We start from the raw sequence: 23,611 nt of genomic DNA, 5'->3' as shown, positions 1-23,611 counted from the left end.
ACGGTGAAACAGGGATGGAGCAAAGAAAGAAGAAACACACACACACACACACACACACACACACACGGAGACACACGGTTTGCGGCGCAGCAGGGTCAAAGCAAAGGCCAGTGTCTATTGCACAATATTTAAGATCGGTTAAACTTAACAACCTCCTTCATCCTCTTGGCCTATCAAATAAACTACAACATTAGCCCTCGGATCTCGGACGTAGTTTGGGCCTTTTATGCTCGCCATCCAGGCAATTCTGGTTTTAACAGGATGCGATAAAACGTGGCTAATCTCACGCCCACTTGAGGGGATGATGGTGTAGGTTTATTAAAGGAAATGAGCCTTTGGCCAGAGAGAGAGAGAGAGAGAGAGAGAGAGAGAGAGAGAGAGAGAGAGAGAGAGAGAGAGAGATAATCTAATTTTACCAGGACACTACAGCTTTGAGGAGGAGGTACCCACTGGTGTAGTAATAAGGCAATATGCTGTGGTAATATAGAGCTGGCCATATTTTCGCAGCAGAACGCGCATAGTAAATGACACAGAATTGGTGAACTGAAACTGAGGCACAAAATGTGATTCAGTCGTTTTTTTTTTCTCCCACAGAGACATTGATGGTATTCTGCTGGTTCTGCAAGTTTTCTAATAAATATAAGACACTGGGGCTGTTAAGCTCAGTCAGTTTCCAAGAACATTGCATTCGTTTTGGAAACGCGCTCCAAGTCAATTATTTCATGTGCTGCAAGGATCAGTTGTTGGAAACCTGCTGCATAAAAGCTTTGCATCTTAAGTGTCAAACACAATTGACTTACTGACATTTCATTATGGGAAACATGCATCAACGTATCTTTGTGTGTTCGTATCAGTTTTTTTTTGTGTGGCTCTATATAGGTATGCATGCACATGCTGTATATGTGTGCATTGAGGCATTATGCAAGAGCATTCTTTAAACTATGGTTGGTTAAGGAAGATCAGTAAGACGAATGAAAAACATGTTCAGAGTGATAGAAAATCACGAGCAAAATGATGTATTTCTTTCTTCCTTGCTCTCCCTGACTAACTCTTGCTCACATGGTTGATTTAACTGTGAAGGTTGCTTTTCCCAGTTATAAATACGTCCCATTCTTCCCCGCTCCGTCCATTTAGACAGGTTTTTTTATTCATACCGCAAACTGCAGACGAGAAACATGCTGGGGCGGCTCGAACAATTTTCATTCTGCCTCTCTATGTAGTTCTCTCCCCTACTGGTCCCTCTCTCCCTTTTCCTTTTCTCACTATCATTAAGGTGAATTGTGTATATTTATAACCCAATAAAGTTTTAACGAGCATCGTCATTATAGGACATGGAGGTCATGCTGACAGGCTGACAAACACACAAGGATAAAGCCAAAGTACATACGGCATATATCTAACACAAACACAGAGCACTAACCACAGAGTGTGCCTCCAAAAGGTGAAATGGATTTTGATGCTCTGAACCAAATATTGAAAGCAAAACAGTGAAAAGCCTTTCAAGAAAGATTGCCTACTTAAGTTTATATTTAGAACAATTTTCCCCAGAGGTAAAAACTGGAATTATTATCTGGAAGGCCTTTAGATTAATGACTAACAGATGCATCATCTCTGGAAAGACATTACTACAACATTGTTTAAATGCATTAACAAGATCATGAGAGAACCCCAATTCTGTTTCCATCCATTTGAATGAGTAAGCGGTAAAAGTCTTATTCTGGACAAACCCAACACAGCAAAAAAAAAACAAATGAGGAAAATATGTTTGCTTGAAGCTGGGAGAAATGTCCCTTTAAACTGTGACACTAGCCTGAATTCTGTTTGTTTTTTAAACTAATGGAGTTACTGCCTCTGGTCTCTGACACTGCTTCCAATAGCATGTGGCAAATGCAAGTCCAAAGATTTCTAATTTAGGTACTTCACAAGGGGATGATGGTCACACCAAGCACTTGGGAGTGCCATACAGTGACGGTAACGGTGATAAAATGAAACCTAGTGTAAACGTCTTCCTATCTGGCTCATATTTATTGAGTCCCACCGGGGATAAAATGCTGGACCATCAATCACAAGAGCGGCCTATCGCGTAGCCACATCTGCAGGATTACACTTTAGCCCCATCCCAGAGTGCACCATGCTCAGGTTAAGGTATATGCTTCTTCCTGTTTGGTAGATAGCAAAATAGCGGGTGTAACGCAACACCGTTATCACCCTTATATCACACAAGAGCAATGACCAGGCGCGAGAAGAAACTCCAAACAAGATACTAATCAAAACGCTAACACCATCTCTGTGTACACACCATCCTAAGACAAACTCAACAGAAACACAAACCAAAGCAGCTGTGGCAAAATCCTTATCAATTTTGTTTTAGATAAGAAAACTGAACACGTAACCACAAACAACATGATGCAATGACCAAGCAATCGGGGCAAAGGGGAAAGCAATGTGGACACATTTTTTGAGCTCAAAAACTTCAAATTAGTTTATCTTAATGATATATGCTTCCAAACACAAGTCATCCTCAGCAGGACCAAACTGATGCAATGACGAGTTTTTTCTAAAAGTAGTCTTTTGTATATATATTTTTCTTATTATCGATGATGGGAGAAAATTGAAAGTCAAGTAATATTTCATTTCCTATGTGAAAGACGTACAGAATCACTGCACACACAAAACAACCGAAATTGTAGGCTGGAACTGAAACGGTTTGACCCTGGAATAAAAAAAGATGTACACACAAAAATATAATTTGTTGACAAATCTAGAGGGAAAGGCTGGATTTGACCTTTTCAAACAACCCTAATATGAGCATTTGACCTGACAGAACGCAGGCTTAGATCATTCTATCCCCAGGTCTTATACCCTAGAGTCCACTCATGCTGAGTAAGAAACAAATGAGTGAACCTATCTGTCATGTGTTCACCTGTGCAGGGCAAAGAGAGCGATAGAGAGATGGATAGGAACAGAGGGGGGGAGGGGGGGGGGGGCAGAGCACCGTAAATCTCCTGACCTTGGTCGTTGCTCTTTAGCTCCCTGTGTGAAGGGGTTTAGCCCACAGCCTTAAATATTTCAACGCTGCTCGGTTGGCTGGAAAGTGCTGAGGTAGAAAAAGGGATAGAGGCCAAGCAACAGTATTCAACCTCCCCCAGCAATTAACACAGCAGCAGGACATCACTGCAGTGCTCAGTTGTGTGTGTGTGTGTGTGTGTGTGTGTGTTTCAGAGAGTGTGTTTGTAACCATCCATTCCTTTGTGTGCCTCTGACTGTCGCCTATTGTCTGGTAAAGATAGAACACTCCTAAACGTTTCACACAAAAACACAATTTTTAAATTCCCTTTCATGGATTTTTCCAGAAGACTTACCAGTCACTGTGAGTTCAGTCGTCCTTCTGACCACAAAGCCGCCAAACTGGACTTCACAGGTGTAATTCCCAATGTCATCTTCCTTGACTTCCTGGATTGACAGAATGTCTCTCTTCAGAATGATACTGGCACGCCACTGCTTTGGACGGCACTCCTGTTAGAGAAAGGACAAAGCAGCTCTTACAACAGGTAAATCACTTGAGAGGATAAATGAAAACGACTGGGTGCAGACAGACGGAAAAGGTACTGTGGTGCTGAACCATTATCTGAAGGAAATATTCTTCTTTAAGACTTTCTCTTTGCTTCATAATGAATTAGATCTGGAAGATTTAAAGTGGTCCGAGCTGGACATAAAAGCTTCCAAACGTCACCGAGTGTTAGGAAAGTTGAAGTGACGGGGGATCATAAGGTAAGGTAACTTTATTTGTACCCGTAGGTAGATTACATACAGTGTATAAAACATGGACGTAGTCTGAGTGACGTCACCAATAGCTTTCTGAAGTGGTATTTTGAAGCCCAACAATGGCGGTTGACATGTTGGAAATGCTTTCTCCACCTAACTTTTGAACACTCTGGAAAGTGGCAGGTAAACGGGCCTTGAGCCTCCTGGCAAACAAGTACAACGTGCCCACATGTCAGTAAACTAAGCAACACACTTTGTTATGCGAAATAATGCTCAACTCTGGGGCTTAATACAATCAAACGAGATGCCTTGTACAGTTCAACATCTGTACAGTTTCTAACAATACAGAAATGAGCGATGGAGACTAACAATGTTTTTTTTTAACCTGGCTGCAAAATGTTGCTTTTTTATTGGCAGGGGATTCCTTGGTTTTTGGACCCGGCATCAAGTGGACACTCAAAAACCTGCAGTTTTTTTTTGCATTTCAGCATTTGCTTCTTTTATCAACACTGGAGGTTGCCACTTGATAAGAATCCATAGCTTGGCGCTCTGACTTATAGACTCCATACAGTAAAATGAAAGGGCTTAGCCATTATCACACTTATCTGATCAAGATTTATTGCACTGAACTAAATATTCTCCATTCAATATTCCTGTAGAGCCACAAAGGACGGGGAATGTTATTTACAGTAGTCTCTGCTGACAAAATAAGTGGGTTTGTGCTACGTATGCGAGTATATGCTTATCCAGGAACAAAGACCGGCTCCATGACATGAATCCTCTCCGCCGCCCCTCGACGCTGCGGCAGAGACAACGATGGCTCTGCGGATTCTATTCCACCATTGCTCCCGGCAACCTTCGAATTCAATCACTGCGACTCTGCAGTGGTCCAAATAACTCTGGGTTCCAGCACTTCCAGTCATTACCCAGGCCATAATTGAATTCTGGAAAAACCTAGAGGTCGAGCTCGGCCAGCTAATCTACTGCTGATCTGCCTGTGATTAGTCTGGCCTGAGCCCTTCTCTGGGATGCACTTTGTTGTCCACGGGCCATGCCTGACCTGGGAAAGGCAGGAGGCACGAGTCCAGGTGAGAGAGGAGAAAAGTGCATGCTGCATAAAGATCAGGGGACAAGGAGCAACTGGAGGACATCCACTCATTTCCGCGGGGCACGAGAGTGACATTGCACAATTTTCTCCTCGTACAAGATTTCTGTTCATTACTAAAAGCCATCTCTGTGGGTGCCCTCTGCTCGGTCCTTATTCTCCTTAGGTGACTCTTCAAGCACAAAGGCACTTATGTAATTCATTCGGATCATTTGCATCTCTATATAATCAGCCTAAGTGATCTGGAACCATATTTTCAACAAGGCTTTTCAACATAAACAGCCTAGAAATACGATAAAAACAAACCAACGAACCATTAAAGAATATCTTTCGGTTGCATAACCACAAAGACAGGCTCTCTCTCTTTTTATTACTTTTCCCTAACATGTGAATAATATTCAAGACACAACAATGGAAAATTAATGAACCTCCAGGCAAATGAGTCAGAAATTATAAGACAGCACTGTAAGTATAATAAAACAAGCATGCTCTGTCGGAGAGACGGCGTACCTTGTACCAAGTGATGTCAGGCTCTTTGCCGGGTTCAACGTAGTCGTCTATGTCAGGGCAAAGGATCTCTTTACTCTTACTGAGCTCGGCCTTCTCGTTTCGTCTCATGTTGGAGTTGTAGCACAGGTTGGTGTCATTGTCGGCCACCGTCAGAGACATGGACACCTTCATGCAGTATGTGGAGTTCCTGCGGGGGAAGACAAAACGGATACAGGGGATCAAGATGCTGCTTCTCTGACATTGGGAGTTCAGTAAAGAACATCATCTTAATCATCACCAATTAAGAAGTTACATTCTTGAGAAAAAAGATGACAATACACTTTCCTTATGTGGAAACAAATAAAGCACCATGACGCCGCCACTAAAAAATGAGTGGAATTTTCTGTTCACTCCCTTTGATACCCTTACAGTTTATTTTTATCCTTATGCATCCCTCAGCTGACTCCAAACCCCTCCCCCCCTCTGTTTGTGGGGTTAGCAATAACGACGTGTTCAGCAGCTTTACCGAGTCAATGACTCACGCTCACCACCGCTATTGGATTTATGGGGGGAGTCGGCCGGGGCCTGGGAATGCTAATCAGAGGAGAGGCAAACGTTGAGAGGGGGGCCTCATGACATAAAAGGAAGTTGAAAGCTGCTTGGTCATCACAAGGAGTTAGTCCCCCACCCATCCCCCCTCGTCTCCCAGCAACCATCAACACACTTCACCTCTGATGCACACTGGTAGAGAAGTCTCTCTCTCTCTCTCTCTGACAGTGTTATTAGTGTCATTACCCTCATAATCATCATCATCATCAAAGTCAACATCCTTTCAGATCACAGCACCTGCGCCATGACTGTCGCAATGAGTCAGGCTTATGCTACATGATTAACAATGTGGACACTCAAGCAGAGCATTCTTAAAACTTAACCTCTAAGTCAGCTACGCTCTTTAGGAAAGCCTTTTAAGTCTCACACATTAGGTATGGGGGGGGGGGGGGGGGGGGTGTCCTGGTTTGCAGGATGTTAAATTAATTTGTATTTAAAAATGGAATGGTTTGTAGAATACTCAAGAAACCCTATAAGATAACTACCAAAAAAAAAAAAAAAGCCTGTAGTGCATAACTTTTAATTAAACATTAAAGAAGTTCTTAAGAGGCAAGTTTAAATCGACTTCTTCGACCATAGCGAGACTTCTGCAGTCGTGGGAGAGTATGCTCAGCTGGTTTCTTATTTCTTTGTTGTGGTACTCAGTGTCTCATAATGTACACAAGAGGCCTTCACTGCTGCATTAGATTCGCCAGGCGTTTAACTTACTCTAATTTAGACCCTCCATGTGCAATATTAGATAATAAGAGATACTGGCTTTAGTGAGGTAGGAGATAAACTGACTGAGTGTGCTTGTCGGCAGTTATTGTTGACAGATCACCTGTGATGATGGTCTCGATATTATTGATGATGATGATGGTCTCCATATTATTGATGATGATGATGGTTGTGACGATGGTTTTTTGTTTGATAACGACGACTTATAAGATGGTTTCTATACTGATTAGAGCTCTCAAGAACTGCCCTCAATGTTGTGCTTTGCCTCTGGTCACTTCCTGTCAGCACCTGTGTGTCCAATCGGACTCAAAGCTGATCGTTTGCTCTTCCTGACATTGTTCTCTTTTTTCTAGATCCTTGCTTGTGTTGTTCTTACTCTCTGATGTACGTCGCTTTTGATAAAAGCGTCTGCTAAGTGAATTGTAGAATTGTATGCCTTGGAGAATGAGGTAAGCCTCCCCATGTGAAACCTTGTGTTTAAATCTACCCACTGATGCACTTCTGGACCTAAACTATGTGGTTATTATCTCTAACCCTGCCTAAACAGGCGTACAACGTGTAAGGCAGTAAAAAAGAGAAGACACTTTCTATTGCATCTGAGAGGGTGCGGGCAAAGCGTTTGTTCTTTCGGACCTTGGGTTGTAATGCGTTTTCATACCAGAGGGACCTGACAGCCGGGGAGAGGATCATGTTGTTTTGTTCCAAAAGGTGAGAAGACTACGATGACCCAAGGCTAGCTGAAAGGAGTTTGGGAGTTGAGGTGGTTGGCTGATATTTCATGGTCGGCCTAGTTACAGTAGGATGGGAATTGAGACTGAAGAGATGGAGTTGTATTTGACTGCCTATAGGACAAGGAGTTAGTGGAGGTACTTTGAGACGGAGCTGGTATGTGGAAGTTCTGACAATAATGAAGTGTGTCAGGGACTTTTTGTCTATGTACAATGAAGAATGCTGTGCAGTAGACCAGTCGATAAGTTTCTTTCTGTAATATGCAGAAAGACATTGACATGATGCTGCCCCCTTCTGCATGGGGGCAGGGTCATGTCAAGACAGGAAAGAGCAGCCGCCAAAGTGTCACCACAAGCCGGAAAGAAAAACCCACGACTTAAAAATTCATTAGTGATAGTACGAATTTTCATGAATTCATACATTTAGCATAGCAGCAGTTATATTTGGTTTGGAGCCAACTGTCTGTTGTAAGCGAAGGTTTGCTAAGAATGAAATGTATGTGTCTGACATTTACGAGTCAAGCTGATGTCTTCTTTCTTGCCTCATAGAGATGTACCAAAGTAGCCAAGAATTTGTAGGATGTACCTTCTAGCAGAATATTAGCAAGTCTGTTAACTTTGTCAGTACTTTATCGGTTCGTGATTGTTAACAATTTGTGTTCTGTTGTAACTGTCTGATCTCGGCCGATTAAACCATAGAATAATCCACAGTCTGTCCGCGATTTCATCATTGAATTTATACAGCAGCAACAACCCTCACCCAACAATTAGCTTTAGGGTTAAGATTTTCCTTCATTTGTAATAAGTGGCTTCATGGTCGGAACCATAAAAAAAACCTCCCCGGACTGTAAGTCCATATTGCTTTATAATAAATGTGTGTCTGTGTTTCTATCACCTGCTACCCCGGCCCATCCCGGGTGTGATTCGACTCGGTCAGTCGCCCCGGTCCTTTGAACGGGAAGCCGTGTGCGTACAGCCATATGGGCTTTCATTTCATTTCATTACATTACATTTACAGCTCACCAGATGCTCCCATTCACTGTAAATGACAGGGTTTCATATGATCTACTCAGGTTATGAAAGCAATAAGGGAGTCACCTCTCTCGTATAAACACCTCTGACCCCCTCGGGACCATAAAACACAGATGCACACACACACACACACACACACACACACACACACACACACACACACACACACGCGCTCAAAAGACAAATGTGCAGCTGTGGAGCATGGGGTAGAGATAGCAATGATGCGCATAAGAAGAATAGCTCTTGGAATGTGTAAAAAAAAAAACAGATACTGTATACTTCTACAATATAGAAGACGACTAAAAGGGCATCTGGAAAATGCTGTAGGAAGTAAAAGTAAGATGCAAGATAATGCAACAGAGTTATGCCCTCTTGGTGCTGAAATCTCGCTTTATCGACTCGATGCCTCCTATCTGGAGGAAAAGGAGTGGGAAGATGTGATGCCGTGGGCTTACAGGGTACACTTAAACAAATATATATATTTGTTTTAAGAAACAAACGCGGCCGTGCAAACACACATCTGGACACACAGATGCACCAACGCGCACAAAGGCAAACTCCTATAACTCCTAAAACTTGTTGACATGAAGAGAAGAAGATCAGAAATGACCTCTCACAGTCATGCACCTGAGCCGCTAAGGTCCCAAGGGAGCCAATGGGAGACATCCTCGCATGTTGAATATTCACAGCGGGCACCCCCGTGGCATTGTGGGAAGGTGTCAGGGGTTGGCGTTTGATTGATGGACAGCTGGGGGTCGCTGCACAGTCCTGTGGTGTCTTTCACGTCTGTCACTTCCTATTTGAACGTAGCTGATTTGGAATATTAATCTGCAGCTCACGCTAGCTGTGATTCTCCACATGTTATTATCCTGCATGTTGGAAAATGTGATCATGGGAAGGGAAATAAATGCGCTTTTACCCACTCCAGGACACACACTCATTACCTTATTATTAAAAAAAGAATTTGTCAGGTGAAACATAAAGGGACTGCGGCAGCATGTGAGTGACAGAACGAGGAAGAGGGAAAGATTGATGGGCCTGAATCGATGCTACAGACCTTATGTGAGGTGACGTGCAGAGGAGAGAGAGAGAGAGAGAGCAAAAGAGAGGAAGCGAGAGGCAGAAAAAGAAAGCGCGGTGAGATTGCTATGTAAATGAAGTCACCTTCATGTGAAAAAAAAAATGGCGATTAGACTTAAATTTTCCAGACACAGAAGGACAAAGATAACCGTTCACACTCTGAATGCACACATTTGAAGTCACACAATTCCATATCTCTTTGTGAGGGAAAACATCTGGAGGGCTTCAGTGAAAAGCTGGACTTAACACAGATGGATTTACCTACATTTATAGATAGTACGCAACACGCCCCCAGCTATTGAAAACTATCCTACCGTGTATGCTGTGCAGGCAGAAGGTATTAGAGCAGTGACACTTTTTTTTTTTATACATTCAGTTGGCTTTTAAACTCCAGCACATTCGATTTGAAATAAAACAGTGACTATAACTTTTAAATACTGACTATCAGTTTTATTATTTTTTCAGGGTGCTAGCATCAACATCAGATTGAACTGAGATACAACAAAATCACTGAAGCTTAGTATACGGCCATGATTGTTTTTAAATAGCCCATTGTTTTAAACCTCGAAATGTCTGCATCTCATGCTGACTGAAGAAACAAAAGTATTCAAATCAACCACTCACAGTCCTTGAATAATGAATAATATTTGGTCAAAATTACCTCCTGCAGTGTCTCCTACCTCTTATCTCCTTAAAGAGGACATATTATCACCCCTTTTCCAGCTTTTAAAACAGTCCCCTGTGGTCTAAATGAAACATCTGTGCTGTGCTTTGGTCAAAATATAACATGAATCAAGCACCAGAGGAGGTTTGTGACCCTGTATAAACCAGCTCTCTCAGAACGCTCCGTTTTGGTGTGTGTGTCTCTTTAAATGTAATGAGCCCCCCTGAGTTTTCCTGGTAGATATCACTCCTCTGTAGCGAAACAAAAAAAAGGCGGACCTGCGCATAAGTTTTGTTCTACGCTGAAGGTGAAGTCCATGGGTGGAGATACCAGGGGAGGGGAGTTTGTTTTTTTTGTTTGTTTTACCAGAATCCCACTTGTGATGTCACAAGGGGAGTAAATTTGAAATGGAGCATTTTTCTCTGTGTTGTAAGACTTATGGAGACCACAAAGGACTGGATGGGTTTATTTCACATTTTGTGCGTCAGAAGACACTCAGGTTACCCAAATACATGTTCAAAAACACTGTACAAGTGGATTTTTAATAATAAGTCCCCTTTAAATATAACATAAAATATGACAGTTTCCTTATCGTGGAATAAGCACTGATAAGATTAAAGGTCTGTCAGGTTGAGCTTTATGTGTTCGCCAACAAGTAATATTCCCTGCAGGGTAGGCAGGGGTGATGACGTTAATATCCGCTATCAACCGCTGTGAAACTTGTTCGATCTTTGTGCACGTTATGAAACTGCTTCATTCTCTTTTCTGTTTGCTGATATGTTCATTTTCACTCTTTTGTTGATACTGTAAATACATTTAATGAAGAAAAAACACATGTCAGACTCTCCAGCTTTTTGACATTTCTTCAGCATCCTTTTCACGTCACAGCTTAACTCCAGAGACCCCTCCCACCCCCACCCCCTCCCCCAAATGACAGTGAATATCTCCCGCTGTCAGAGTCATGTGCGAAAGGGAAACTCAGGACGACTTCATATCGGCATGTTGTCTTGGAATTTTCTAGCACATTTCAGGAGTGCATGTGTGAAAGGTGTTTTTGACTTCCATCATGAGGTGAACTTTTTTTTTGGACCTTGTAGACATTTTCTATGCCAGGAAGGTTAATATCCATATGTAGAACCCCATTATGGGTTTAAGAGAGGCTGCTGGTCATCACTGAGGTTAATGCTAAGTAGTTATGTCTTACAGTGCTCCAGAAAGTCACCTTCAGTAAGAATTATTATTTCATTTGGCTTATTTGTCTCTGTGGTACGTGGACTTAGCATTGCGATAATGAATGAATGAATGTGATAATGAAAGGCTTGTTTCACTATCTTTCAAGGAACTGACCGGAATTTTGTCTTTATTCAAACTGAACAAATGATGAAGGCCACGAGCCGAAACACGTCGGTCTAAATTTTTAATAAAGTTGATCTTCTTACTACAAGTGTTGCTGGAGCATTTTTACCTATTCTAAGCCTTTCACTCTTCATGCACCTTGTCAGTTGGTGAAGTTTGTGCCAGAAAATCCTCTTTTTCTTCAAACTGAACAAAAACATGTGATCCAAATCAGTGAACAGATACTCAATGAAAAAGATTGAAGTTGCTAGATTAGGTCCCATGACTAATTAACACTGAAATACAATGTGTGTAATATGACACGTACTGTGCATTCTTATTCTGTAACGCTACACAGTGCTGGTGGCACACAATGTGCTTTTAATCGCATGTATTTATGATGACATTAAAGTAAGTCATTATGGTTTTTTGTGTCTACATACGCACCAGTTCATTAGGTACATACTTTAGGTTAATCAAACACAAAAAAAACAGAACAGAAGACTTTAAAGAAAGCCAAACTGTACAACACTAAATGTACATTTGCTATTTGAAAGAAAAGTATCACATAATTCAAGTAGAGTCAACTCTATATTGATATTTGCCTTTGCTAAATACTGTTTGAAATGGTTTTTATAATAGGCATAAAGGATGTCATCCACTACATGAATAAAATCTTTAAAATCCAAAGGGGTGAAGAAAAGACTTCAGTTCCCCTCTCTTTGCCTGGAGGGAGTTTAAGTGGGGGGAGTGTTTGGGTCATATGTGCTCAAATGTGTGACTCAAAAGCTTACCCCCCTTTACAAAAAGACCATCGATTTTTCTGCTCTGAGGCAAATCTCTCGCAGTACTTTGATTAGGAGTATCTGAGAAGTTAAAAATCTCCCCAGCTCAGCACGATGGAGACTGAGCTGAACACAGAGCTGGGGGGGTTTCTTTGACTAACTATCATACTGGTAGCAGTGAGCTCCGTTTCAAACGAACACACAGCGTCTGGTGAAATAGTCAACAATCACAGACTTTATGAATTTAATACTGGAAAAGTACTTCAAAGTGTTTTGTGCAGTTATGAAATTAAGTGCAGGCTCGGGTATCGTTGCGCTCAAACATACTCCCCCCGGTCACACTCCACGTGTTGTGCACACCTCTCTGGGTCTTTAAGAGGCCTTTAACTGGGTTTATTAAAAACTCTCTGAAATGAAGAGCTGCAATGAGCCATTTATTGAGGGATGTTCTCCACTGTAAAGGTTAATAAGTTACTGACACATAATTATGCATCCTGTATTAGGAGGAGGCTCTCTGTAACGGCCCACTAAAGTGTGTGAACGAGTGTATGTGTGTGTGCGTTTGTGCTTGTCTTTGTAGTCTGTTATCTCTTTGTCTATGCGGTATCTCCACTCAACACCTCAGATAGATTACAGTTCATTAGCTTCCTCATATTATCCCTTGCACACACACTCACAAACATAAACACACGTAAGTACACAGACGTGCAGAAACACAGAGACAGCTTTATCTACGACGGTTTTTAAATAATAGAAGTGACAGTTTGAATAAGTGATGTGCCATAAGTCATTTTTTAAAGTATCAACTCAATGAGTAAGCAAGATAAATATGCCGACAGGATCAGATGATTTCATCTCTTTGAGAGGTACAGACACTACTTACACGTTTGAGGATCAAATAGACGACATCTGAAAGAGTTTTTTTTTCCCCCTCAAACACACTCTAAATAACTTTAGAAAATAAAGACGAGGTTTTTTTTTTACCTGATTAAAAGCAATACTTTATGAATTAGGGAAATATTATTTGCAATTAAGGCGATGAGGATGAAAGCTTCTTTCATGTTTGTGCATCGAGAACAGCGCCCATGTGGGGGCCAGAAAGCAGTTTGCATAGCTAAGAAGAGTGGAAAACAAAGGGGAAATAGCTAGCTAGAGCGTTTATCAGAATTCAGAATGAACTCGGAGTGGCTGCTAAGCATATTCATACATTTTGGAGAAAGCTGTGGCTAGTTGCTCCCTCCTCTTTTCTGTTTTATTGCTAAGCTAGGCTAAATCCCCTCCAGGTTCCAGCTCAATGTTAATTGCACAGACATAGGGGGGTGGTTCAAATCTTCAGTTAATGTTAGGAAATGAAACAAACAAAACCTATGAAAAAATATTGATGACAAAAAAAAAAAAAAAAATAAATCTATAACTGGACATTTCAATGCAGAATCCCGAGTTATTCTATTTCCCTCCATCCTACCTCAAAACACAGGAGTAGAGACCGGCGTCCTGGAGGTCAGCCGGTCTGAACCAGATGGCGTCCTCCTCCTTGCTCATCCGTATGCCGTCAAAAGAGATAGGCTCCTCGAAGTCACTGTGTCCCAGGCCGGAGCTGCGGTACCACATGAGGCTGAGGCCCACGCTCTGCGCCTGGCTGTAGTTGGCCCGGATGTAACCATAGAACAGAGCGCACTTCAGACGCACGGGCTCACCCTGCAGCACCCGGTACTTCAGGTAGTCCACTGACCAATCTGTACAGCCGTCCACTGCAGAGAAAAAACACAGACGGATGGGGGACGTTAATAAACATATTACTCAAAAACGTAAAAAAATAAGTGTTTGAGTTCAATGTAAATATGTCTGATTTCAACATCCATGGTAATCGTCTTTATTTATTAGGGAAAGAAACTCTCTTAAATTGCTTCACAACACTATGCAGCATGCTGCAAGTATTACATTCAGCAAGCTGTAAACTGCATGTATATTGAAATAGTTCAACTGCTTTCTGCTTTATATTATGTATGAGCTTGTGAAGGATTGCAATTTCAGTGCGCAACACCCGTGGCAGAAACATCTCCCCTCTCCTCCTCTCCTCTCTCCTCCTCCCCTCCCCTCCCCTCTCCTCCTCTCCTCTCTCCTCCTCTCCTCGCCTCCTCTCCACTCCTCTCTCTCCTCTCCTCTCCCCTCCCCTCCTCTCCTCTCCTCCTCTCCTCTCTCCTCCTCTCCTCTCCTCCCCTCCCCTCCCCTCCCCTCCCCTCTCCTCTCCTCCTCTCCTCTCTCCTCCTCTCCTCCTCTCCTCTCCTCTCCTCTCCTCTCGATGCTGCTCACACATTCAGGGCATGTGTTGCCACCTTGGCCTGTGCAGAGACAACTCAGACACTATCCTGCAATATCCAAACATGCAACCACTGTGAAATTTGCCGAGTGAACTGTAAAAATGTCCCCAAAAAAATAATGCCAGGTACAGTATAGGCTCCTCTAAATGCTGAGGGTGCACTGTAGCTCCGCTGTCAAAGAGTGCAAGGCTAGTTCATTAACTGGGAATATGCCTGGAGCTCTGTGTAACTTGTCTAACAGTTCTGCAGACAGATATTTGTCTCATGGGACAGTTTTTGTCCTGAGCTAACAGGCTAACTATCTTTTATGCAACTTACTAAAGAAGCTCTACCCCAAGTTGCTTATTTAGCAGATAACGTAACATTGCATGCAATACAGATAACAACCTAATGTGACACCTTATCCTCTGGCCTATATGACAAATGAAAAATAACCAAGTATAGAAGAGAATCAAGTGAGCTGAAAATATATTTGTCAAGCAATAAAAAAGACACTGGCACAACCCCACAGGCAACACGGGTCTATTCAAGCTCTACCAACGCAGATCCCTCTCAATTCCCAAGCTATAACAGAGATTAACCTCTGAACGCCTATCACTCTCACACTAATTAGCCACCATTTGTTTATCTATGAGGTGTACAGTATATTAGGGAATAACATGTGTGTGCAAGTGTAACCAGAGAGCTTGAGAGAGAGAGAAATGGCGATGGTGTGGCGAGATAAAGTAATAAGAACCCCACTGCGTGCCAGTCTGTGAGTGATACAGAGCCTCGCAGGGACAGCTATGCTTGTAATTAATACTCTTAATTATCAGGGAAGTAATGTGTGTGCGTGTGTGTGTGTGTGTGTGTGCGTGTGTGTGTGTGTGTGTGTGTGTGTGTGTGTGTGCGTGCAAGCGCGTGTTTGCATGAGTGTGCATTCCCCATGCGATTGGTTGTCTGCCTAATTATGTCTGTTAATTACCAGTAGGCTTAGCCACAAATGTGTGTGCGTGTGCTTACATATGAAAGTGGGAGAAACAGAACGTGTGTGTGCATGCGTGTGTGTGTGTGTGCGGGGTGTGATGTGTGAAAATCTGTCTAATTATCACTCCTAATAATGAGAGCAGGGCCCCTATAGATGCAAAACGGGAACACATGCACTCTCACAGTACGTGCACTCTTTCCAACTTCCGCTCAGTGACACTGTGAACTGTTAAGCACCAGAATGATGAAAATTTAAAAAAAAAAAAGAAAGAACAAAAGTTTGTTATTTGAAATATTAGTTGTATGTTATAAATATATAAATTATTTCAAAGTGAAGACAAACATATGCATATTCTGTGGACGCCAGTAGCTTGGTGTCTTAGTGCGTGTGCCCCATGTGCGGAGGCTGTGGTCCTCCAGGCAGGCAGCCTGGGTTCAAATCCGACCTGGGCCTCCTTTCCTTCATGTCATTCCTAACTCTCTCACTCTCTGATATGTGACTCTTTCAACTGTAGCGGAAAAAAAAAGCCAAAAAATTAATCTTTAAAAATGAAAATAAATAAAAGTCTGCATAATCTGATTATTTTTGCAGAAATGACAGCACGATTCAATGTTTTGCACGGATCTAAATAGATTTCCGAGGCTCTTCACACAAGGTAATCATCATTAAAAACACTGGCCAAATGCATTCTTTTCCTCTTTTGACACTAGAGTGAATTTCCATTGAAGGCAGCAGGTGAGCCCTCTGCCCTCCCTGCATATCATTCTGCTAATCAGCAGGGACAGCCGACGCTTCATTCAACCTTTTTCTTTATTCACCTTCCACACCTCTAATGGATATGACCTCCCGCCTCCCTCTCGCTCACTTCATTTCGGCCCCCTCTGCCACAACACAAAAACTGTGTGTTCTAAAAAAGCTTGTATCCTGATTCACAGTGAAAGAAAGCATTTCACTCAGGCTGTCGTTTGCTTTCAACGAGCAGATTTTGCGGACGAGCTGTCCGCAGAAACATAAAAGCACAAGAGCAAACTCATGTAAACATAAAACAAGGAAGCTTTTCAGTCATCGCAGACCTCCCAGTGGGACGTTTTCAAAGCTGTGGCCTTGAAACATATGACCGTTATTTTTTAGCTCTCCAGATTTAAAATGGTTTCAGAATTTGAGAAACATGTGCATTTACACTGAAGACGTTTAAGACCATCAATACTCTCACATCTGCGCATTAAGGATATTGCCGGCTAAGACCCATGCGATGGTAGTTAGCTTAGCTGAGATGAGTCGAAGCAGTGGTACACAGCTAGCTGCAGTATGTCACAGAACTCAAACCAAAAGTCTCTTTAACATTTGTGTTTTCAAGAAGGTGTCGAAGGCACTGGTAGGTGTTTGATTATAGAGAGAGCCAGGTTAGCTGCTGAACTGATTCCAGTATTTTCGCTAAGCTAGGCTAATCACCTTGAGGTTCCAGATCCAGACTTTTAGTAGCCTACTTAAAGGCTTTATATGCGATTTTTTTGATCCAGCAGATGTCACACTTGAGCACCAGCATGAAACCAAAACAACTTGCACTGCATTGTTGTGTTAGCATGCTAATGCTAGTGATCTTTATTATGCTCGTATCTTCACACTGCATGTAAATTTACCTGAAATGAGCGTGATCTAGAAACACAGTTAAGCAGTGAGTACAGTATGTTATTCTTCTTTTCTCTAGTCCCTCAATTAAACAACTTTTATACGCGAGGGGAGGAGTCAGCCAGTTGTCTGGGCGATGTAAACAAAGTGAAGATAGGACTCTGAAAACTCTGAAAACATCACAGACAGTGGGACTCGGGTGTTACACCCATTGTAGACAGTCATGACTCACAGAGTTATTTTCAGAGGATATACTTGATTTATATTATATTTAAGTGTGAAAAATCACATATAAAGCCTTTAAGACGAAGACATGTATGAGTTATTCAATTAAAGGCTTTCTCAGTAAGCGACCTAAGTATACCTAAGTATTTGGTATAGAAAAAAACAAACAAGCCAGAACAAAAAAGTTTGGGTTCTAACAAGCTTGTATCCTGATTCAAAGTGAAATATATATATATTTTTTTTCTGGCACTAAAATGCCTGTCACTTGCTTTCAACACAGAGATTTGATGACAGGCTGTCCAAGAAACAAACTCAAGACGCTTAAAAGCAACAAACAAGGAACCCTTTCATTCCTCACAGAACTCCCAGTGGGACTCGTCTAATACGGTGGCCTTTTGTAGGAGGGGGAAACCATATTTACGTCTGAAACTCAAAACGGTTTTATCAACTCAATTAGAGGCTGACATTTCCCACCTCCCCACGCTGGGCTGGAAAATCAATGCTTCCCGCTAGAGGAATACTGCAGTCCTCACCTCTCACTCTTTTCTCTGCTGACAGCACAGACACACACACACACACACACACACATGGACACAGAAACACACAGGAATCTCTCCTTTTTTTTTTCTCGCTGCACCTCTGGGACATCACACCTTTAGTAGCGATTCTGTTCAGCCACTCTCGGACAAGACCATACAGTAAAGGATGTTCCCATATGGACACATTCCCACGCAACTGTCAGACTGAGGGATTCTGGCCTCTGCTCCACTGAGTCTTACTGCAGCACTGTAAGCTGCAGCACTCCTTCACCGGCTGCTGATGTCCAACTGCTGCCACATCACATGATGACATGGCAAATATATATGTGGTTGTGTGAGGTAAAAGCAGGGATGGGGTGGGTCAGGTTAAAGGACATGTGTGTGAGAGTCTCAGGGCCTAAAAAATAGATCTAAAAAATAGATAACTTTGGCCCATATGGTATTTTTTTCTAGGCTGCATAAACATGAATGAAAATGACAGATATGACAAAGGAGACACCAGACAGAGTGTTGGAGCGTCAGAGGAACGTTTAGCAGGTCAATAGTGTGTGACTGTTGAAATGCTTTCCTGTGATGCATGCAATGAAAGTACCTAGCATTTCACCTGTATACTTAGAAACACTCAAATGTATAAAAGTAGAGTAGATGTTAGTTTAAGAGAACTGCTGTGGGAGGAGGATACACATATTTATATATATGTATAGGATTTACATTGAAACCCATGGTGGACTTCTGCTAGCCTGAAACAAAAACTGTAACATGACAACAATTGTGTGAATGTTGATGGCAACTTAGCTAGCAGCCTCTTCACCAGGTATAACGTAGTGACAACTGTGACTCAAGCTGCACTGATTTCACACTTCACTTGCAGTGTTCAAACAATCACCTGTCAAGTGCGACCTCCAGCTTAAGCCGTTTTCACATATGCACTCCGGATAATATCTAGATAATTACAGGAGGAACGCTCTGGAGATTCTCCCGACCTAGTCGTTTACATATGCTCCTCACAGCGGGAGACTTTCCCTGTCAGAGGGGAGGGGGGCGTGGGGGATTTCCTGAGTTAAGACGTGACGTAAATAAACAACGCGGAAGTAGCGGCCGAAGCAACAGAGTCCGCTACACAACGTTATAATGAGAATATTTGCCTTTATATCAATGTTATGTGTAATCCAGTGGAATGACAACATCCACAAAAGAGAGGAGAACAACATACTGACGAACAGAAAACACAATGCAGACGTTTAATTACGTGTACGGAGATCGTAGTAGTCACTATATAAACGTCATTCTCTTTCCATTGGCTCGAGTTGAAATCTCCGGAGTATATGCTGCTGCATTCAGACATCAGCTCACTCGGATTTTCTGCGGATAAAATACTAGGGGTCTGGCCGGAGAAACTCCGGGTAAAGTCTGCGCGAAAAATGCGGCTGTTTGCGTTCACACATAGCCTAAAGTCCCTCCGGGTAGCCAAATCTCCGGAGTTTTTCAGGAGATTTTCATATGTGTGAAAAGGGTTTCTGTCTAAGCAGCAATGATAAGCCTAATTTTCAACCCTACTGCTGCCCCAGTATCCACCTGTGTTTCAAACTGTTTTATTCAGTGTTTATTCAGCCAACGCTAGCTAGCAGCAGCACGGCTTTAGCTCCTCACACGTCTCTTTACTGGAGAGCCTAAAACATACACTGATAAACAATTACCATGTCAGTTTGTTTGGGACATCTGCCCCCATTTAAAAACCTGGTGAACGATAAAAAAAAAAGGAATCTAATCAAATGAACTCCAGCTAACAAGATAAGCTAAAGTTAGCACTAGCAACCAAACACCACAGACCTTTTGTTTCCACAGAAGAGCATTAAACACTTGCTCTGAACATGAAACTGGTTTTCATCAGTGTTTTGACAAGTATTTTTTGTGTTTTCTTCAAATGAATGATTCAGCCCTAGAAATGTGTTATAGAGAATACATTCCAATGTTTAACTAATGAACTATCTCGGCTTTTCAGTGTTATCAGGATAGTTAGCAGCATTGCTAAATTATGAAGCATCAAAATTGTTGATGTCTACATAAAATAAATTGTGATTACTTTCTTTTACAGGGGGCGAAGGTATGGCTGATGCAAGGAAATGGCAAGAGGGGTTTATCAAGCTAGAAAATATCTGTGTGTGTGTGTGTGTGTGTGTGTGTGTGTGTGTGTGTCTGTGCCTTGTAGAAGCCTTATTAAATTCATAACTGACGGGGGGGCTTATGTCCATCTTTGTGTGTCACTAAACCAAAGCAATAAACACATATTTAATTTTCATGCATAAACACCCACACAGCCACTTTTACAACAAACCCAGCCCCCTAAACAAACACAATCACAAGAGGTCCTCAAGTCACCTAGGCTAACTCCTGCTTTTTTTCCCCCCCTATTATCAAATTCCCATTATCCTCTTGCAACAGTATGTTACTCAAGTGTGCCTCGCTTCCCACTTGCATGTCTCTCACTCGCTCTCATGTTGGCCTCAGCAGTCAGCCTCTCTTCTCACATCACTACCTGCACTCCTAATGAAGTGTAATTATCAGATGTTGGGTGGGCGGCAGGGTTCTTGCAAAGAAGGAGACATTCAATGATCTTTATAGCGAAGGACTCTTAATAACCTTCTGTCTCTCTTAGTCTTGATTTCTCCTCCCCTTCGCTTACACCCACTCTGCATACATGACTCCATCTCTACTTTCATATACACTAAACTCTTTCTCTCCAGGTTGGCTTTGATATTTTACCTCCATCATGGCCTATGTGGTGTTTTAAAACTGAAAAAAAAAAAAAATTAGCTGAAGTGGAAAAATTAAATGTCTATGGAACAACAGTTTTGGACAGTGTATGTTGGGAGAGAGCGACCTAAACATGTACAGTAAGGGTGTTTAGGGACTGTTTCAGCACATTGTGGTTGTCATGCATTGATGATGCTAACTGCATTATTGTGAAAAAGGGGTGTGGTTATACTATGGAGCTATTATTGTGGCAAAACTATTTGAATATGCACACACAGATCCACAAATGCGTAAACTAATCTGCAAATATTTAGACCAATTTCGAAATATTTACTTATTTATTATATTATATACCATTAATAAATAAGTAAATATTTCAAAATTGGTCTACATATTTGCAGATTAGTTTACGCATTTGTGGATCTTTTTACACATTTGTGGATTAGCGTGTGCATTTGTGGATCTATTTACGCATTTGTGGATCTGTGTACACATATTCAAACAAATATTTTGCCACAATAATAGCTCCATATTATACACACATAGGTGAAGGGCAGTGCAAAAACAGCAGACTAAGGAAAAAGATGTGCCCACACACTTGCTCAAATGCCTGTTGTGCTCCTTAGCTTGTAGTCTTTTTGTTAGATTTTCTACCTGTATACTGAAAGTCAATTAAGTTTTGTATCATAAAAAAAACGGAAACTGTTCAATTTCAACTTAAGTCTAGAATAGTGCTTTCACACTTGCACAAAACTCCAGAACACTTCCTGAAGTTTTCCGTGTGTAGATGCAAACAGCAGATTTATTCACTCTGACTTTGCTGACTTTTTTCCTGCCAGCCCGTTTAGTAAATTTGCCTTGTGAAGTCGGGGGTGAGCTGATTTGTGAAAGCAGCAGGAAATACTCAGGAAATATTCACCTCGAGCGAGCGGGAGGATGCAATGGCATTCACATCCTACGACCAGCGCACAACCATAGACTGAATGCACGCAACGTGTGCGGTTTTCTGTTCTCCAGTATGCTGGTCTCTGTTATTTTAGTCTTCTGATATTGTGATTGTGTCAGACTACAGGTAGCATAAAGGGGGGGAAAAAACATCACTCTAGCATTTTATAGCAGACTCTGTTGCTTTTGTCTGCCATTTCCACATTGTTCTTACCTCCTGAGACACCTCCCCCCTCCCCCCCCCCCCCCCCCCCCCTTCACTCCCATAAAACAGTTAAGACTACTTGAAGTATTTAGCTCTCAGCTTTGACCTCTTGTGACCTTTTGACATGAGCTAGTAATGTAACATTGTTACAAAAGTGGAAGACACACACATTAAACGCCACCTAACTACAGAAATGACATCAAAGCATCTCAGAAGATTGACGGGAAGTCATTGAAGGTGCTTCACCAAAGACGGCAAGAAAACCAACAGAGATGGGGCACTTGTTGACATTTCAAAAAACAGTTGTCTTGTTCTATAACAAGTAAACAACTTATTGCTTGCCAACCAATTATGGTAATGGATCACCACAAAGAAATGTCAATTGTGCAACCTGCCATCTATTGAGCACACTGAGCTATAGACAGCCACTAACTAGAAGCTCATAGAAATGCTTATATGTAAGAGCATGCAGTTTGTGTCATTATTATTCTCATGTACTGCAGTTGAAGAAGATCTCAACATAAAGAGTGGTGTAATTCAAGACTACAATTTTAACAAAAATGAAAAGAAATTTGAAGGTGTTGGTGAATTCAAACGAATTAGAACAAATATGGTCATTAGAAGTTCTTTCTAACATGAATTTGGAAAAAAAAAAGAAACAGACAGTATGGTTCATTTTAATTTTTGATTAAATAATTGGTTGTATAATTGGAAAGAATAAACAATTCTTAACCCAAACTACTATAGAAATGGCGTTATAGTTACTCATTTTGTTTCACAAAAAGATTTGTTATTGAGAGAGTTCTCGAAGAATCAGTGCAGGAGCAATGATTCTAAAGGGAGAATTAATCCCCCCTTTATTACACTGGCGCGCTAATGAAGATAAGATCCAAGCACATCAAATAATGAGAAGGATGAAGGATGAGGTATAGGGGAGGAAAAACGGCAGCAATCGTTGGATTGAGTGCACCAGGAGTGTAATGGAAACAAGCGAGAGGTGCTGTTTGCAGCACGGTTCACCTGCATGAAGCCACAGCTGTGAACGAGACAATCACAGAGACGCATAGAAATGAAGCAGCCAATCAGCTTGTGCAATCAGGGCTCTGCCTGCCCATTGAGTTTGTGTTCTTATTTGTTCTTCCTGTGTTAGTTCTTGTTGTAGATAAAGATCAAACAAGGGAAATAAATAGATAAATAAAATAGTCAAATAGATAAAATCATAGTTTTATGAACAAACAGAATGATGATTCACAGATCCATTCATGCAATATTGCCGTAGTAGTCAATGTTGGATTGAGTTAAGAAAGAGTATAAATGAGTTATGTAAGCTACAGACAGCTACAGCTACAGACTCAGGCCTTTGAAGTCAAAATTGCCATTCGCAGAAAACCACATCCTGATAAGGAAATAAGCCTCTGTGATGTCTTTCTTTGTTCTCTGGGATCCAAAATAAACAGTTAGTGCGGCATGGCTTTCATTCCGGTTCTAATTGCTTTTTCCACTGGTCAAACATCTGGTTTAACTGGAACTGTCCATGGACCTGAACTATCAATGAGACCAGAGCTTCATATCATTGACTATGTATCATATTATACATATATGTGTTTAACATTACATGTTGCACTGAAGCACTGACGCCTATCTCCCTCTCAGACTTTGAGCTATCACTTGATGTCTGTCTTTTTAATTTCTCCTTCTGTGCAATGCCACTCCATAT

General features: G+C 41.7%; 1 protein-coding gene across 4 annotated transcripts in view; it reads right to left on the bottom strand.

Moving 5' to 3' along the window:
* Nucleotides 1–23,611, bottom strand: part of il1rapl1a (interleukin 1 receptor accessory protein-like 1a) — a 195,899-nt gene that overhangs the window by 100,568 nt on the left and 71,720 nt on the right. For all 4 annotated transcript variants that reach the window (XM_061053323.1, XM_061053325.1, XM_061053322.1 and 1 more), the window contains exons 3-5: nt 13,775–14,060; nt 5,381–5,567; nt 3,363–3,516 (exon numbers count right to left, since the gene is read on the bottom strand). In XM_061053323.1, the coding sequence (XP_060909306.1) occupies nt 3,363–3,516; nt 5,381–5,567; nt 13,775–14,060 (627 nt within the window). The remainder of the gene's footprint in view (nt 1–3,362; nt 3,517–5,380; nt 5,568–13,774; nt 14,061–23,611) is intronic.

This window comes from Labrus mixtus, chromosome 13 (assembly GCF_963584025.1).
Source record: "Labrus mixtus chromosome 13, fLabMix1.1, whole genome shotgun sequence".
Taxonomy (NCBI): Eukaryota; Metazoa; Chordata; class Actinopteri; order Labriformes; family Labridae; genus Labrus; species Labrus mixtus.
The sequence above is the reverse complement of the archived record's forward strand: the minus strand, read 5'-3'. Positions and strand labels throughout refer to the sequence as shown.